At 54.6% G+C, this 14,149-nt stretch overlaps 3 protein-coding genes across 4 annotated transcripts; 1 reads left to right on the top strand and 2 right to left on the bottom strand.

Annotated features, from left to right (window-relative positions):
- Nucleotides 1-180: 180 nt before the first annotated feature.
- On the bottom strand, nucleotides 181-2,135 carry Wdr83os (WD repeat domain 83 opposite strand). The gene is made up of 4 exons (XM_004672444.2): nucleotides 1,628-2,135; nucleotides 1,411-1,516; nucleotides 469-566; nucleotides 181-380 (listed from the first exon to the last, which is right to left on the bottom strand). The coding sequence occupies exons 1-4, from the start codon at nucleotides 1,675-1,677 to the stop codon at nucleotides 314-316; spliced, it is 321 nt and encodes a 106-aa protein (XP_004672501.2). The 5' UTR covers nucleotides 1,678-2,135; the 3' UTR covers nucleotides 181-313.
- Wdr83 (WD repeat domain 83) lies at nucleotides 1,788-8,236 on the top strand. Of its 2 annotated transcripts, none has more exons than XM_045139208.1 (9): nucleotides 1,788-2,621; nucleotides 2,708-2,828; nucleotides 2,908-3,013; nucleotides 3,219-3,264; nucleotides 3,354-3,480; nucleotides 5,522-5,589; nucleotides 5,684-5,792; nucleotides 5,873-5,987; nucleotides 7,423-8,236. In XM_045139208.1, exons 1-9 carry the CDS (start codon nucleotides 2,519-2,521, stop codon nucleotides 7,570-7,572), a joined length of 945 nt encoding a protein of 314 aa, XP_044995143.1. In that variant the 5' UTR covers nucleotides 1,788-2,518; the 3' UTR covers nucleotides 7,573-8,236. The 2 variants fall into 2 exon arrangements, with proteins under 2 accessions (XP_044995143.1, XP_044995142.1); XM_045139207.1 differs by having other exon boundaries at nucleotides 1,789-2,621; nucleotides 3,216-3,264.
- On the bottom strand, nucleotides 7,605-12,183 carry Dhps (deoxyhypusine synthase). The gene is made up of 9 exons (XM_004672418.2): nucleotides 11,977-12,183; nucleotides 11,517-11,681; nucleotides 11,092-11,213; nucleotides 10,916-11,012; nucleotides 10,746-10,832; nucleotides 9,047-9,152; nucleotides 8,869-8,972; nucleotides 7,962-8,087; nucleotides 7,605-7,822 (listed from the first exon to the last, which is right to left on the bottom strand). Exons 1-9 carry the CDS (start codon nucleotides 12,181-12,183, stop codon nucleotides 7,727-7,729), a joined length of 1,110 nt encoding a protein of 369 aa, XP_004672475.2. The 3' UTR covers nucleotides 7,605-7,726.
- Between the last annotated feature and the right edge of the window lie 1,966 nt (nucleotides 12,184-14,149).

Genomic DNA, 14,149 nt, shown 5'->3' with positions numbered 1-14,149 from the left:
AGTGCTAAACTTTATTATCAACGCATTTGAACAAGAAAACAAATAGGTGTATGTAGAAACATGAAGAGTGTCTCTCCCTGAACAGGAAGGGCAGGGGAGGCCTATCTTCTTCCTCTCTCAGCTGCAGCAGAAGTGGAACCCCGCCCCCACCAAGGAAAGGACTGACTTCCTTCCTTCCATTCAGCTGCGGGTGGGGGCACAGACCACCTCAGTCGTGGAAATCTAGGACAGCAGCTCAGGACAAGACACGGAGGCAGGCTAGGCCTCACAGGAGGTGCACAGGAGTCCAGGATCCAACCCCTTCTAGGTGCCATCACCAGGGAGGTGTCATGGGCTGAGGATTCTGCAGGTAAGACATCACCACAGCAGAAATGGACAGCCTGAGACAGGAGAGAGGTGTCGGTTCTAGATGACGGGCCTGGAACCCCGTGCCCGCTCTGGAGCCCGTTTCCCAACGCCCATCCTCACATGAAGCTGCTCATCATCTGCTTAGTGTCTTCCGAGCTCCGGGAGTTGGCAAAGCTGATGAAGGAGCAGTAGACTGCCACCCAAGCGCACCACTTCAGCTGGACAAAGGCGGGTGGGAGAGCGAGGCCGGTGAGAGACACACCAAACAGTTCTCCACAGCCTCATCTTCAGGCGTCCTGTCTGCTTATTCTACCTTACAGCTCAGACCTGAATCCCGCAGATGCCCCTCAATCCCGCCCTAAGTGTCCTGGCTCCTGCTTCCCATGAGGGCGGGACATGCATCTTGGATCCCACATCTCCTCAGACTCAGAGGGGCCTCAACGTGCAGAGGATCCTGACCCATTTCCTCTAGTTGTCTCTCTTTCTCTTTATTAAAATACTTAACTTTCATTTGAGAGAGAGAAAGACAGGGTGGGGGGGTTGGAGCAGAAAATAGTCGCGCCAAGGCCTTCAGCCACTGCAAACGAACTCCAGACACATGCGCCACCTTCTGCATCTGACTTATGAGGGTCCTGGGGAATTGATCCGAGGTTCGTTGGCTTTGCAGGCAAACACCTTAACTATTAAGCCATGTCTCTAGTCCTAGTTGTCTCTGTTTTTTTTTTTTCTTTTAATTATTTATTTGAGAGAGAATGGCACGCCAGCCCTCCAAATGCTGCAAAGGAACACCAGACGCATGCACCCGCTGGCTTACTTGGGTACTGGGGAATTGAACCTATGTCCTTAGGCTTCACAGGCAAGTGTCTTAACCACTAAGCCATCTCTCCCGCCTCAGTTGTCTTAAATGGATTCAAATCCTGGCTCCACCTTAAACTGATCTGCCATGTACTCGTTCCAAACGGAACCCCTTTCTGGAACGCATATGGTATAAAGCCCCCTCTCTGGCCCCGCCCCCAGGACTCATCGCCCCCCAGACACACACCGAAATTCAACCCCGCCCACCTTAAGCATGAGGCCGCACATGCTGAAGATCATGCCCAGCAGGTTCATGTAGTCGGGCGTCGGGTCGTCCAGAGCCGGGTTACACTCGCTCGGTGGGGGCTTATACCTGCGCCAGGCTCCAAGGGTCAGGAGCGATCGAGACCCCGGCCCACCCCGGATACGGCGAACGCTCCCCTCCCGCGTCCCCCGACCCACACCCACAACCCGCTGCGCTCACCTCAGCACTTTGTTCGGTCTTCTCGGATCCGACATATTGTTCGTGGACATGGCCAGACTGGAGACCGAGACACGCCTCTTCCGCTGCGAAAACGGAAGCTGCCGGTCTGGCGCGGCAGGGTGACCTTTTAGAGAAACACCCACAGCCCTGGCGCTTCAGTTCCGAGGGGGGTGTGGCGGTGGTGGCTACCCTCAGCCAAAGGACGGAGAATGAGAAACGATCATCCTTGTCACCCGGAAGAACGAAGTGGGAAGAAAAGACTCTGAAGGGATTTTCAACATTCCCAAAGTTGTCGCTGATGTGGGCATCGTGGACCTCTGGAAGTGAGAGACAGGATGTGGATCCTGGGGAGCGGAGGCGGGGGAAGAATCATGTTTCAGGGCTGGAGAGAAGTCTTAGAGGTTAAGGCGCTTGCCTGCGAAGCCTAAGGACCCATGCTGTACTCTCCAGATCCCACGTAAGCCAGGCGCCCCTAGGTGAGGCAAGGGTAAGGTCACACGTGCACACTAAGTGGTGCAGACGTCGTTCAGTGGCTGAGACCCTGGTGCGCCAATTTTCTATTTCTCCTTTTTGTCTATCTCTAAGATAAAAAACAAAATAAGGATACACCCGGACCTGGAAGCAAGAGACAGGAAGTAAATGGGAAACAATAATAAATTTACACCCGAACCTGGAACTGAGAGCAGGAAGTGGTTCCTGGGGGAACAAGAATAAGGTTGCACCCTGACAGGGACATTAGAGAGGAAGTGATTCCTGGGGGAACGAAAATGAGGTCGCGCGCGGACCTGGAAGCGAGACCGGAAATGGATCCCGGGGGAACAAACTTGAGGTTGCACCCACGCTCTGAGGCCGGTTCTCCTTAGACAAGTGAGTCCGGCGCGACGTGGGAGAATGGCTTTTCCTGAGCCCAAGCCGAGGCCCCCGGAGCTGCCGCGGAAACGGCTGCGGACGCTGGACTGCGGCCAGGGCGCCGTGCGGGCCGTGCGCTTCAACGGTGAGCGCCCCTGTTCTTTGACCGCGCGGCCTCCGGGGTCACCCTTCCGCCCGGTGGCCCCCCAACCCCCGCCTCCCGTTCCGCAGCGGACGGCCATTACTGCCTGACGTGCGGCAGCGACAAGAGCCTGAAGCTGTGGAACCCGCTGCGGGGGACGCTGCTGCGTACGTACAGCGGCCACGGCTACGAGGTGCTGGACGCGGCCGGGTGAGCGCGGGGGCCCGGCCGGGAAGGGGCGGCGGCGGCGGCCGGCTCTGAGGCTGACCTCCTCCGCGCCGCCCCGCAGCTCCTTTGACAACAGCAGCCTCTGCTCGGGCGGCGGCGACAAAGCGGTGGTGCTGTGGGACGTGGCGTCGGGCCAGGTCGTGCGGAAGTTTCGGGGCCACGCCGGGGTAAGCACAAGCCCCGCCCTCCCTGTGCCCACGGCCATCCCGTGTGGGTGCCAGGGGTCTCCCGGGTACCCCAGCCCCGTGCCCAGCCAGGTCACCGGGTGGCATGTTGGCCCTCGCTTTAACTTGCACCAGGAGCCCCTGCCTCGGTAAAGCACATTGCCCCAAGCTCAGCCTCCTTTAAGCAGCGCTTCTTGTCTCCCAGAAGGTGAACACCGTGCAGTTTAATGAAGAGGCCACGCTCATCCTGTCTGGTGAGTCTGGGGCCTGGGCAGTGGTAACCCCCAGGTTAATGCCTAGCAATCTAAACCTGACTTCACCTTCGTGTCGGCCTCACGGGCAGGCTCCCTCGATTCCAGTATCCGATGTTGGGACTGCCGCTCTCGGAAGCCGGAGCCAGTACAAAAGCTCGATGAAGCCAGGGACAGCGTATCCAGTGTGAAGGTGTCAGACCACGAGGTCCTGTCAGGGTGAGTGGACCCCAACCCGTGCCACTGGAAGCTACGGGTACCCCTGGGTGTAGCTGCGTGGCCGAGCACTTCCCAACATGTCAAAGGCTCCAGGTTCCATCCACACCACCGCAAAATAAATACTTGCATACGTTCATACGCCTTAGCTGCCTGCACAAGGCTCTGACCAGTCTGGTCTCTGTTGACCCCTCAAGTTCTCTTCTTTGTGTCCAGATCTTTGCCCTCACTTTTCCTGTGCCCTGCGTCGACTTTCTCCTTTCAAAGTGTTCTTCAAGACTAGGCATGCCCATAATCTCAACATTTAGGACAAGTAAAGGAAGTCCCATCTCCTTCAGAGAATTTTTTTTTTTTTTTAGCCAGACGTGGTAGCACATCTTACCTCTGCCTCCCAAGTGCTGGGGTTAAAGGTATGTGATACCATGCCCAGCACTTAGTTTTGTGATTTTATTTTTTCCTTTTTTTTTTTAGTATTATTTGCAAGGGGAGAGAGAGAGAGAATGGGTACACCAAGGCCTCTAGCCACTGCAAACAAACCCTAAATGTTTGCGCCACATTGGGCATCTGGCTTTACGTGGGTACTGGGGAAATCAATTCAGGCTGCCACACTTTACAAGCAAGTACGTTTTACCACTGAGCCATCTCTCCAACCCACCTAGTGAGTCTGAAGGAAACCTGGACTATGTGTGAGCCTTATATATATATATATATATTGTTGTTGTTGTTTATTTTTATTTATTTATTTGAGAGCAACAGAGAGAGAAAGAGGCAGATAGAGAGAGAGAATGGGTGTGCCAGGGCCTCCAGCCACTGCAAACGAACTCCAGATGCATGCACCCCCTTGTGCATCTGGCTAACGTGGGACCTGGGGAATGGAGCCTCAAACCGGGGTCCTTAGGCTTCAGAGGCAAGCACTTAACCGCTAAGCCATCCCTCCAGCCTTGTGTGAGCCTATCTGAGAAAAAAAGAAAAGAGAAAATCTGGTCGTGGACAATGAGGACCGGTTCCCAGAGCTTCACATGGTCTAAGTGTCAATGCTGGAGATGGGGAAAGGAGTTGGATTCTGAGAATACAGTTGTCTAGGTGTCTAGAGTGGATTGGTTTCAGCACCCACCAGGGATATCAAAATACCAAAATAGGGCTGGAGGGATGGCTTAGCAGTCAAGGTGTTTACCTGCAAAGCCAAAGGACCCAGATTCGACTCTCCAGGGCCCACATTAGCCAGATGCACAAGGGGGCGCATGTGTCTGGAGTTTGTTTGCAGTGGCTGGAGGCCCTGGTGCGCCCATTCATATTCTTTCTCTCTCTCTCTCTTTCTTTCAAATAAAATAAAAACACCAAAGTACTGTATTCATAGAACCTATTCCCCCACATGCTTTGATTTTTCTGCACTGGGCATGAAACTTGGGGCCTTTTGCATGCTAAGCAAGTGTTTTACCACAGAACTATATTCCCAGCTTACTTTTTTTGGGGGGGTTGGGGGGAGGTTCGAGGTAGTGTCTTGCCCTAGCTCAGGCTGACCTGGAATTCACTATGTAGTCTCAGTGGCCTCGAACTCATCGCAAGACTCCTACCTCTACTTCCTGAGTGCTGGGATTAAAGGGGTACACCACCACACCTGGCTCCCAGCTGTTACCTGCCTCAGCCTTCCCTGAGTTGGGATTACCAGTGTGCACCATCGTGCCCTCCCTCCCACATACCTTATAAATCATCTTCTAGTGGCATAGGCTTGCAAAGCCAGCCATGTAAGAAGATGGCAAGTAAAAGGTAGATGCAATTGTTCATTTTTGTTTGGTACTTAAGACTTGTATGGTGCTGGGGATGGAACCGGGGCCTGGTCCATGTTAAACTGCTCCAAGATCTGTTTTCAAATATTTTTGGTCTACAGTTGGGTGGATCTCTACGTGTGAAGCCCATAAGTAGGCAGGGGCTCTGCGGAGTAAGACTAGCCCAGGGCCTGAGTGGCAAAGTGTTACCTCCGAAACCCACTCGTGCCAGGAAGAACAGGCCCCATGCTTTAGGCCTCACCCGCCCTCTTCTACAGCTCCGTTGATGGCCGTGTGAGGCGCTACGACCTGAGGATGGGGCAGCTCTTCTCGGACTACGTGGGCAGTAAGTGTGGCCAGGGCTAGAGTGCCAGGCGGGGAAGGCGCTGGGGCAACTGGAAGCCTCACCTGCCCAACACCTCTTCTCCCCGCCTCCCCAGGCCCCATCACCTGCACCTGCTTCAGCCGGGATGGGCAGTGCACCCTGGTGTCCAGCCTGGACTCCACTTTGCGGCTTCTAGACAAAGACACAGGGGAACTGCTCGGCGAGTGAGTCTCCACCCATGTCTTGGAACCCCCCCCCCACCTTCATAAAGAGCAAACCCTATGATTCCTCCCAAAATCCCCAGGTACACAGGCCATAAGAACCAGGAGTACAAGCTGGACTGCTGCCTGAGCGAGCGTGACACACATGTGGTCAGCTGCTCTGAGGATGGGAAGGTTTTCTTCTGGGACCTGGTGGAGGTGAGCCTTCCCACCGTCACCATGGTGGGCCCCAGCCTCATCCTCACCCCAGTCACTGCCACTCCTGAAAAGGGGAGTGGTGATGCATTCCAGCCTTGAGTTTTGTTGGTTTTGATTCACTGATCCAACACAAATTGCACTTGGCAGTGCAGGCTGGCCCCAAATTTCTAGCAGTCCTCCTCAGCCGGAATGAGGACAAAGCAGAAGGGCATTTCCCCCAATGGGAACAGTGAATGCTGAGCTCAGAGGCGTGGCGCATACACCGGTCAGGAAATAGGGTTTGATGGCAGCACCAGGATCCAGGTCAGAGTGCTACGAATGCCAGGATGCCACCGGCACTGACCCTCAGATGAGGAGAGCCCACAGGAGCAAACAAGGCTTGAGATGAGTCCCTAACTCAGGAAATCTGAACTGCCTGGGAGTGGCCTCATGGGTCGCTTCAGTCCCCAATCCTGACATACCCCAGCCTGGTGGGAAATTCTGCTTTAGAGGGGTTCGGGCTTGCAGGGACTCAGGGAAGACTTGTCAGTGCTGGGACCTGGCGGGCAGAATTAGGCTACCTAAGAGGATGGAAGGAATTGAGAGTCCTAGAGAGTAACTCTTTGGGAGTGAATGTGGAGAGCATGAATGCTGAGTGGATTTAGCCTCCAGCCTGGAATCTGCCTTGGCGGGCATACGAAGGGACATTGTGTTGAGGCTCAAAGAGAAACTATGGTTGAAGGCACATTACTGTCAGACGGTGGGTGACTGGGAGATGAGTGTGGATGGGGCTACCACGTGGGCCTGATGAGAGCCGAGAATGGAGAAACCGGAAGAGATGGGGCCAGACAGAACTGGCATCTCTGCAGCTTACAGTGGTGCCGAAGATCTGTTTAGAAAGAGAGGTGACGGCCACGCACGGTGGTACATGCCTGTAACCACAGCAATTTAAGAGGTTAAAGTTGGAGGATCGCGAGTTCCAGGCCAGCTTAGACTAGAGAGACCCTGCCTGAACCAAAAAGAAAACAAGCTAAGAATGTGGCTCATGCCTGTAATCTCAGCAGCAGAAGGGATGCATGGCCTACATCTTGAATTCCAGGAAAGTCTGGGCTAGAGACCCAAAAAAGTGTGTGTGTTGGGGGGGGGGTTGAGGTACTTGGTCTGAAAAGATAAAGAGTTCCTAGGAAATGCCATTAGAGGCCAGAGTTGGGGAACAGTTAGAGCCCTGCCCAGCAAGACAGACGGGCTGAGTTCCACCCCCAGTCATTTGGGATGGATGGCAAAGAAGGCTGATCCCAGGCTTTCCTGTGTTCAGGGGTAGAGACTTGCCCAGCATTCCTAGGTCCACCAAAAAGAAGAGGTCAGGGAAGAGGTGATTGGTTGACTACAGGCCAGATCTCACAAGGGGTCAAGCCTGGGTAAGGGCTAGTCAAATGCTCTTCACTCTACTCCACAGGGTGCCCTGGCGCTGGCCCTGCCTGTAGGTCCTGGTGTGGTCCAGTCGTTAGCTTACCACCCCACAGAGCCCTGCCTGCTAACCGCCATGGGAGGCAGCATCCAGTACTGGCGAGAAGAGGCCTATGCGGTGGAGGGGGGAGCGGGCTGAAGCTGGTGAAGCTGGCACGAGGACCAAGACAGTTGGAAGGCCAACAGAGACCTTTTATTCTGGGGGCACTGCTGACCAGCGCGCGGGCCCAGGCGGGGCTGCATGCAAATAAATAGAGGAGTGAGGCCCTGGGACAGGCTCGTCCTTGCTCTTCTCAGTCCTTGCTCTTCTCGGGCATGAAGGCATCTGCTTTCCGGGCAAAGGTTTCCGCCACAAGGAGGGGGAAGACCAGGGAGGCATCTGCGTGGACCTGCACAGGACCCGGGTGGGCAACCGGGCCCACAGCCCGGGGTGGAAGACCGGGGAGGCATTAGCATGGACCTGCAGAAGACCCAGGTGGGCAACCGAGCCCACGCCCCAGGGACTCTGCCCGCCCAGCCACCCTCTACCTTCACGGGCTGTGCATCCATCCGGATCTTGCCCCAAGAGACAGCTTCGTCTGGATGAGCACCCGAGTCCGAGCCATCAAACTCCTGGGCTGTGTTGACGTAGACGGCATAATCGGCCCCATTCCGCTGTAAACAGGGCAAGGAGCCTGGTCAGCCAGCAGCAAACAGGGCACCAGGACATGGGAGCCAAGCAGGCTGGGGTGTCCCAGAGGAAGGCAGCCCTTGAAGTGTCTGTGACAGTTTGCTGGACAAATAAAGAGCTGTCCTTCCACACAGGTACCTGCCCGATACAGGCTGGCATTTCTTTTGTTTTTCGAGGTAGTGCCTCTAGCCCAGGCTAACCTGGAATTTACTGTGTCGTCTCAGGGTACAACACACCCCTTCTCATTGTCTTTTTCTTTTTAATGAGAGCAAGAGAGGATATTGGTGTGCTAGGGCCTCCAGCCACTGCAATCCAACTCATACTTGTGCACCACCCTGTATGGGATCTGGGGAGTTGAACATGGGTCCTTAAGCTTTGCAGGCAAGAGCCTTAACCACTAAGCCACCTCTCCAGCACTGTTTTTATGTCTTTTGAAGCCCCAGGATTTGCTGTGTTGCCCAGGCTGGTCATTAACTCCTGGGCTCCAACCATCTGGCCTCAGCATGGAACACTGAGCAGATGTAAATGTAAGCATGTACTCCTGAGCCCAAACCATCCTGAGTAACTGGGATTACAGGCATGTGCTTGCCTGGCCTTACGTCCCTGGCATCATCACCTCACACTCATGTCACCCACTACTGTCTGTCTACCCCACTAGAATGTCATCCCAAGGTGGACAGGGATTCTGGTCCACCTAGTCCACAGCCATGGCCAGTGTCTCTGTACACTGGACCAGAGTGGCCTTGCAGGGACCTCCCCACTCACCATGAGGTTGGCGTTGGCAATGTGATGCTTGACCACACCTCCACCCAGGATGATCATGCCTGAGCGTTTGGCGAAGATGGCCTGTGTGTTGATAAGCCGCAAGTCTGCTGGGAGAAAGCTAGTCAGGGTTTGGCTTAGACAGGCCCACTTTCCCCCTTCAGGGACCCCAGTGCCTCACCCTCAACGATGTCCAGAACAAGGCCTGGGTTCTTGTAGGAATGGAAGAAGATCATGTCGCCCAGTGAACCATCCGTGAGTGCAGGGCTCAACACAGGGATGTGGTTCTGAGGGGAGAGCCGGGGCTGGTCAGCAGCTGCAACCCAGAGCCTGGAAAGGACACTCTGGCTCCCACCCTGCCTGCCTGCCTGCCCCCGACAACCCACTGCCTCACAGGAAGAAGGACATACGGGGACTCTTAGAACGTATCTGGGGCAGGGGAGATAGCTTAGTGGCTAAGGCATTTGCCTGCAAAAGGTGAACGACCCTAGGGCCCACAAAAGCCAGATGCACAAAGGCATATGCACCTGGAATTCATTTGCAGTGGCTGGAGGCCAGGTGCACCATCCTCTCTCCTCTCCCCCCTCAAATAAAAAATATTAACATTTTAAGAAAATTTTAAAAACCACTTATAGTGGCAGACGCCTTTTTAATCCCAGCACTCAGGAGGCAGAGGTAGGAGGATCGCTGTGAGTTCGAGACCACCCTGAGACTACATAGTGAATTCCAGGTCAGCCTTGGCTACAGTGAGACCCTACCTTGAAAAATATTTAAAAAAAAGAATGAGCTTGGGGGTTGTTGGGAAGGAGTTTAGTGGGTAAAATGCTTGTCACACAAGCATGATGAACTGAGCCTAGATCCCCAGCACTAATTTAAAATCCAGGTGTGGTGATGTGGGACTGTAATTCTAGTGCTGGGGGTGGGGGCAGCGACCAGAGCACCCCTAGGGCAAGCTGATTAGCTGAGTCGGTGAGTGCTATAGATTCATGAGACCCTGTCTCAAAAGAATAAGGTGGAGGACTAGGAGATGACTCAGCAGTTAAAGGAGCTTGCTTGCAAAGCCTGCTGGCTCAGGATAAGAGTTCCCTGGTTCCTACATAAAGCCAGACACACAAAGTGCACTTGGATGGAGTTTGTCTGCATTGACAAGAAGCCCTGGTATACTCACTATCTAAAAAAATTTAAGCACCTGGAGTGGTGGGGCACACCTTTCATCCCAGCACTTGGGAGGTAAGAGGTAGGAGGATCAACGTCAGTTCGAGGTCACCCTGGGACTACCTAGTGTATTCCAGGTCAGCCTGAGCTAGTGAGACTCTGCCCCCCCCAAAATAAAAAAGGTAAAAGAGCAATAGATGATGACCTGTGGTCTCCACAAGCACACATGTGCCCACGTGCATGCAAACGTGCACGCGCACACAAGAAAAGGAAAGAGAGGTTCCAGGCACAGAGTGAGCAGCGAGTGGCTTAGATTCTTAGGCATCAGTCTCTCTGGAAAGTGGTATCCTAGGCCAGGCCCCAGGGGAGGCACTGTCCCCAACTGACAGCAGTCTGGACCCTCATTCAACAAATAACCTGATGAAGCTCTTCATGTAAGATTGGGAAGCCTAAAAGTATTTTATTTACTAAGGAGAGAGGTAGAGATAAAGAGATTGGATGCACCAGGGTCTCTAGCCACTACGAACAAACTCCAGGCACATGCACCACCTTATGTATCTGGCTTGACGTGGGTCCTGGAGAATGGAACCTGGGTCTTTTGGCTTTGCAGGCAAGTGTCTCACTGGCTAAGTCATCTCTCCCACTAACCATTATTATAGGGGTTGCAAAGACGAATGGGGTTAATACGACACAAAGCCTAGAAATGCCGCCACGCAGCTCCTCACCTTCTGGGCCCAGTAATACACTGATTCTGGGTTGTTGATCTCCTTGCCCAAACGGGCAATCATCTTGGAAGGGGTCCACTTAACGCCCTGGAAGGGAGTGGCATCAGCAGTTAGCACACAGGTGCTGTGACGCAGCTGCGTGATCCTCTCCCCTCAGGGCCCCGCTCCACCTCGGTGTTCTGCTCCAGCACCATCTGGTCCAGAATGGGCATCAGCCAGTCCTCAAACTTGCAGTAATTGTCATTGGGCACAAGTAGGTTCCCGATCCTGCGACAGGGAACACGTGAGCGTGTCTCCGGGACCCCCTTGACCTGGCTTCCCTGTCCCATGGCGCTCAGAACCCCACCTGTTGATCCCGTTCTCCCGGAGGTCCTTCCCTCTGAGGCTGAACTCGCCAATGTATGTGGGCGCCAGACATTTGATGAGGTCCTCCTCCACACCTCCAGCAGTGGTCACCAATACGTCCACCTGTAGCCACAGGTAACAGGTTGGCCCCTTTGGGCAGCACTCCTAACATCATTCATCCATGACCCATGGCAGGGAGTTCTGCAACAAAATCAAATCCAGCCCTGTTCCCCTGCTTAAAACTGACCAGTTGCAGAGTAATCCAACAGGCAAGAGGCTAAGGCCGTAGCATTGCCGCAAGTTCAAGGCCAGCCTGGGACACAAAGCAAGACCCTACTGGTGGGGAGGGGGTTCGGGGTGTGTGTGGACAGGACGGGACAGGACCAGAACCACATCTCTTCATTTTACTGTCTGCTGGGTCCCCACCATGTTGTGTTGCACGAGGTAGCGAATGGTCTCACGGATGCCTGAACTGATGAGGTTGGATGTGTAGCCCAGGAAAATGGTGCAGCCCGTGAGTGGCCGAAGGCTGTGGGTCAGGTCTGCATACTGGTCTTCATCCTGCGCCAGAGGTTCCAGCTTCTTCTCGATCTGGGTGTTAGGACCAAGTCAAGCTGCACTCACTCGGGCCCCAAGTTCTAGCCCAGGCACCCCACGTGGGTTGCAGGGTTAGATTCCACTGAGGGATGCAGGAACTCTTGTACAGGACCAGGGCAGGTCCTTTCCCCGCCCGGGGCCTGTCAAACCCACCAGAACCCGATCCCTCTAGCAATCAGAGCATCCTCCTCCTTTCGGGGCTCCGTGCCCTCGGGAAAGGCAAACCCGAGGCTCCTTCGGCGCCCTGCTAGCTTTCCGGCCTCCCCAGGCTCCGTCCGCCCCGGCTCACCATGGCGTTGACCTGCTGCACCGCCCGCCCGAAGTTGGTGGCCTGGAAGCCGGTGGTGCGGAAGGCGTCTAGGAGCGCGCCGTAGTCCACGCCGCGGCTGAAGTCGTAGCCGCGGACCGGGGCGCTCTCGGGAGGCAAGCCCGAGCTGCGCCTGAGCACGGCGGCCAGCGCCGCGGCCGGCGCCGCGCCCTCCGAGGACCCCGCCATGCCCGCCGCCCGCCCGGGCCGGCGCCACGCTCACGCCACGGCCCGCCGCGCAGGCGCGGGGACGCCGGAGCCGCGCTCACGTGACCCTCCGCCCGCCTCCTACTACGGGAGCCCGGAGGAGCTGTAACACTCAGCGTCACGTGAATGAAAATGGGAATGTTGAGTTAGGGTTTTTTAGGCTATGCAGTCTCAGGGTGGCCTTGAACTCACGGCGACCCTCCTACCTCTGCCTCCCGAGTGCTGGGATTAAAGGCGTGCACCACCACGCCCGGCTGAAAATGCTCATTTTGAATGTCGCCTGCCCCTTTGTCCTGACACCCAGGAGTCCTCGGACGGGACTGTCTTGAGGCGGGACGGGCGCCAGGCTTCCTCCGAGCCTATCGTCCAGGGGCACAAGGACGGCCTTCCCAGCGATACCACTGGACCCGTCATGACCCGCTGCCCCCACCCCGGCAGCTTTTTTCCCCTCTCCGAAGCAGCTTTCCACTGCAGCGAAGACCGTCCTGGGAGGCACTGGCGAGACTGAGCGCGTTGGCAGGACCTGTAAACTCATGAGCCCTTGTCACCATGCACAGGGTCTGGGGTGGCCCTTGCTGGCTCACTCTAGTTTGTGGGAGCTGGGGAGATAGCGAAGTAGGGGAAGTGCTTGCCTTCCAAACATGAGGACCTGAATTCCATCCCCAGTAGATAAAGTACGTGCTCAGCAAACTAACAGTGAACACCCAGTTATCCTCTTGACCTGACATGTATGTGCACAGACGCAAACACACCCCTGCACACGCACAATCATGCATGTATGCACACTACACACACGCACACAAAGGGGAAAAAAAACTAGGACTTTATGTCTAGCACCAAAATTTAGCAGAGGACAAGGTTCCTGCCCTTTTGGAGTCTGAGGAAATAGGAAACTGACAACCCCAGCTTTCAGAAGGCAAAGGCAAAAGGATCCCAAGCTTGTCTAAGCTGGGCTACATAGTGAGATCTTGTCTCACGGGGTGGAGGAAGGAAAAAAAGGAAGACAGGGAGGAACGGAAGAAGGCAGGCATGAGTTCAAATTAAAAACAAAATATTGCTGAATGTGGTGGCGCACGCACCTGGAGTTTGTTTGCAGCAGCTGAAGGCCCTGATGTGCCCATTCACGCTCTCTGCCCATAAATATCGTAAAAAATTAAAAGAAGCCTCAGCTGGGCACATGCATTCCCAGCCATTCTAGAGGCTGAGGTGAGAGGGTCCAGCAATATCAGAGCCCAGCCTGGGTGATGTAGGACCCTTGAACCCAAACAACCCATCCACTTGTTTTCCCAGCACCTTCACTTAAAACTGTCCTCAGGGGGCTGGAGAGATAGCTTAGCGGTTAAGTGCTTGCCTTTGAAGCCTAAGGACCCAGTTTGAGGCTCAATTCATTCCCCAGGACCCATGTAAGCCAGATGCACAAGGTGGCGCATGCATCTGGAGTTAGTTTGCAGTGGCTGGAGGCCCTGATGCACCCATTCTTATTCTCTCTCTCTCTCTCTGTCGCTCTCAAATAAATAAATAATAATAAACAAAAAATTTAAAAATAAATAAAAACTAAAAAACCCCATCCTAAGCACAGTCCATAGCAGGGCTGCTCAGGGGCTTGGCTTCCTGGAACTTTTTCTCTGCTCCTCCTCCTCATCATCACCATCTAGACAGGCTTTGGCTGTTGTCCAGACTGACCTTCAAGTCCTGCACCCAAGCCACCTCCCTGTCTTTCCTCCCAACAAGTATCTGGGACTGTGTGTAGTCAGTACCACAAACAGCTTGTTTCTTATCAGCCTCTCCCTCATTCCTCAGAGGTTACCCTGACACTCCTGTGTTCATTCATTCATTCCTTCATTAATTCAACAATGTATTAAGTCTGGTTGAGCTGCCACTGCAGAATGTCAGAAACAAGCTGGGCATGGTCGAGTACGTCTTTAGTCCCAGCACTCAGAAGGCAGAG

Source organism: Jaculus jaculus, chromosome 21 (genome assembly GCF_020740685.1).
Source record: "Jaculus jaculus isolate mJacJac1 chromosome 21, mJacJac1.mat.Y.cur, whole genome shotgun sequence".
In the NCBI taxonomy this organism is placed as follows: domain Eukaryota; kingdom Metazoa; phylum Chordata; class Mammalia; order Rodentia; family Dipodidae; genus Jaculus; species Jaculus jaculus.
The sequence above is the reverse complement of the archived record's forward strand: the minus strand, read 5'-3'. Positions and strand labels throughout refer to the sequence as shown.

Excerpts from the sequence above, each read along its gene's own strand:
- Wdr83os (XM_004672444.2), bottom strand. The coding sequence starts at position 1,677 with ATGTCCACGAACAATATGTCGGATCCGAGAAGACCGAACAAAGTGCTG. Across the intron at positions 567-1,410 it reads TGTGCGGCCTCATGCTTAAG|CTGAAGTGGTGCGCTTGGGT; the intron begins GTGGGCGGGGTT and ends GCCTTTGTCCAG. Across the intron at positions 381-468 it reads CAGATGATGAGCAGCTTCAT|GCTGTCCATTTCTGCTGTGG; the intron begins GTGAGGATGGGC and ends CTCCTGTCTCAG.
- Wdr83 (XM_045139207.1), top strand. The coding sequence starts at position 2,519 with ATGGCTTTTCCTGAGCCCAAGCCGAGGCCCCCGGAGCTGCCGCGGAAA. Across the intron at positions 3,014-3,215 it reads AGTTTCGGGGCCACGCCGGG|AAGGTGAACACCGTGCAGTT; the intron begins GTAAGCACAAGC and ends CTTGTCTCCCAG. Across the intron at positions 5,590-5,683 it reads CTTCTCGGACTACGTGGGCA|GCCCCATCACCTGCACCTGC; the intron begins GTAAGTGTGGCC and ends CCGCCTCCCCAG.
- Dhps (XM_004672418.2), bottom strand. The coding sequence starts at position 12,183 with ATGGCGGGGTCCTCGGAGGGCGCGGCGCCGGCCGCGGCGCTGGCCGCC. Across the intron at positions 11,214-11,516 it reads ACCTCGTGCAACACAACATG|GTGGACGTATTGGTGACCAC; the intron begins GTGGGGACCCAG and ends CTGTGGCTACAG. Across the intron at positions 7,823-7,961 it reads TGGATGCACAGCCCGTGAAG|GTCCACGCAGATGCCTCCCT; the intron begins GTAGAGGGTGGC and ends GGTCCTGTGCAG.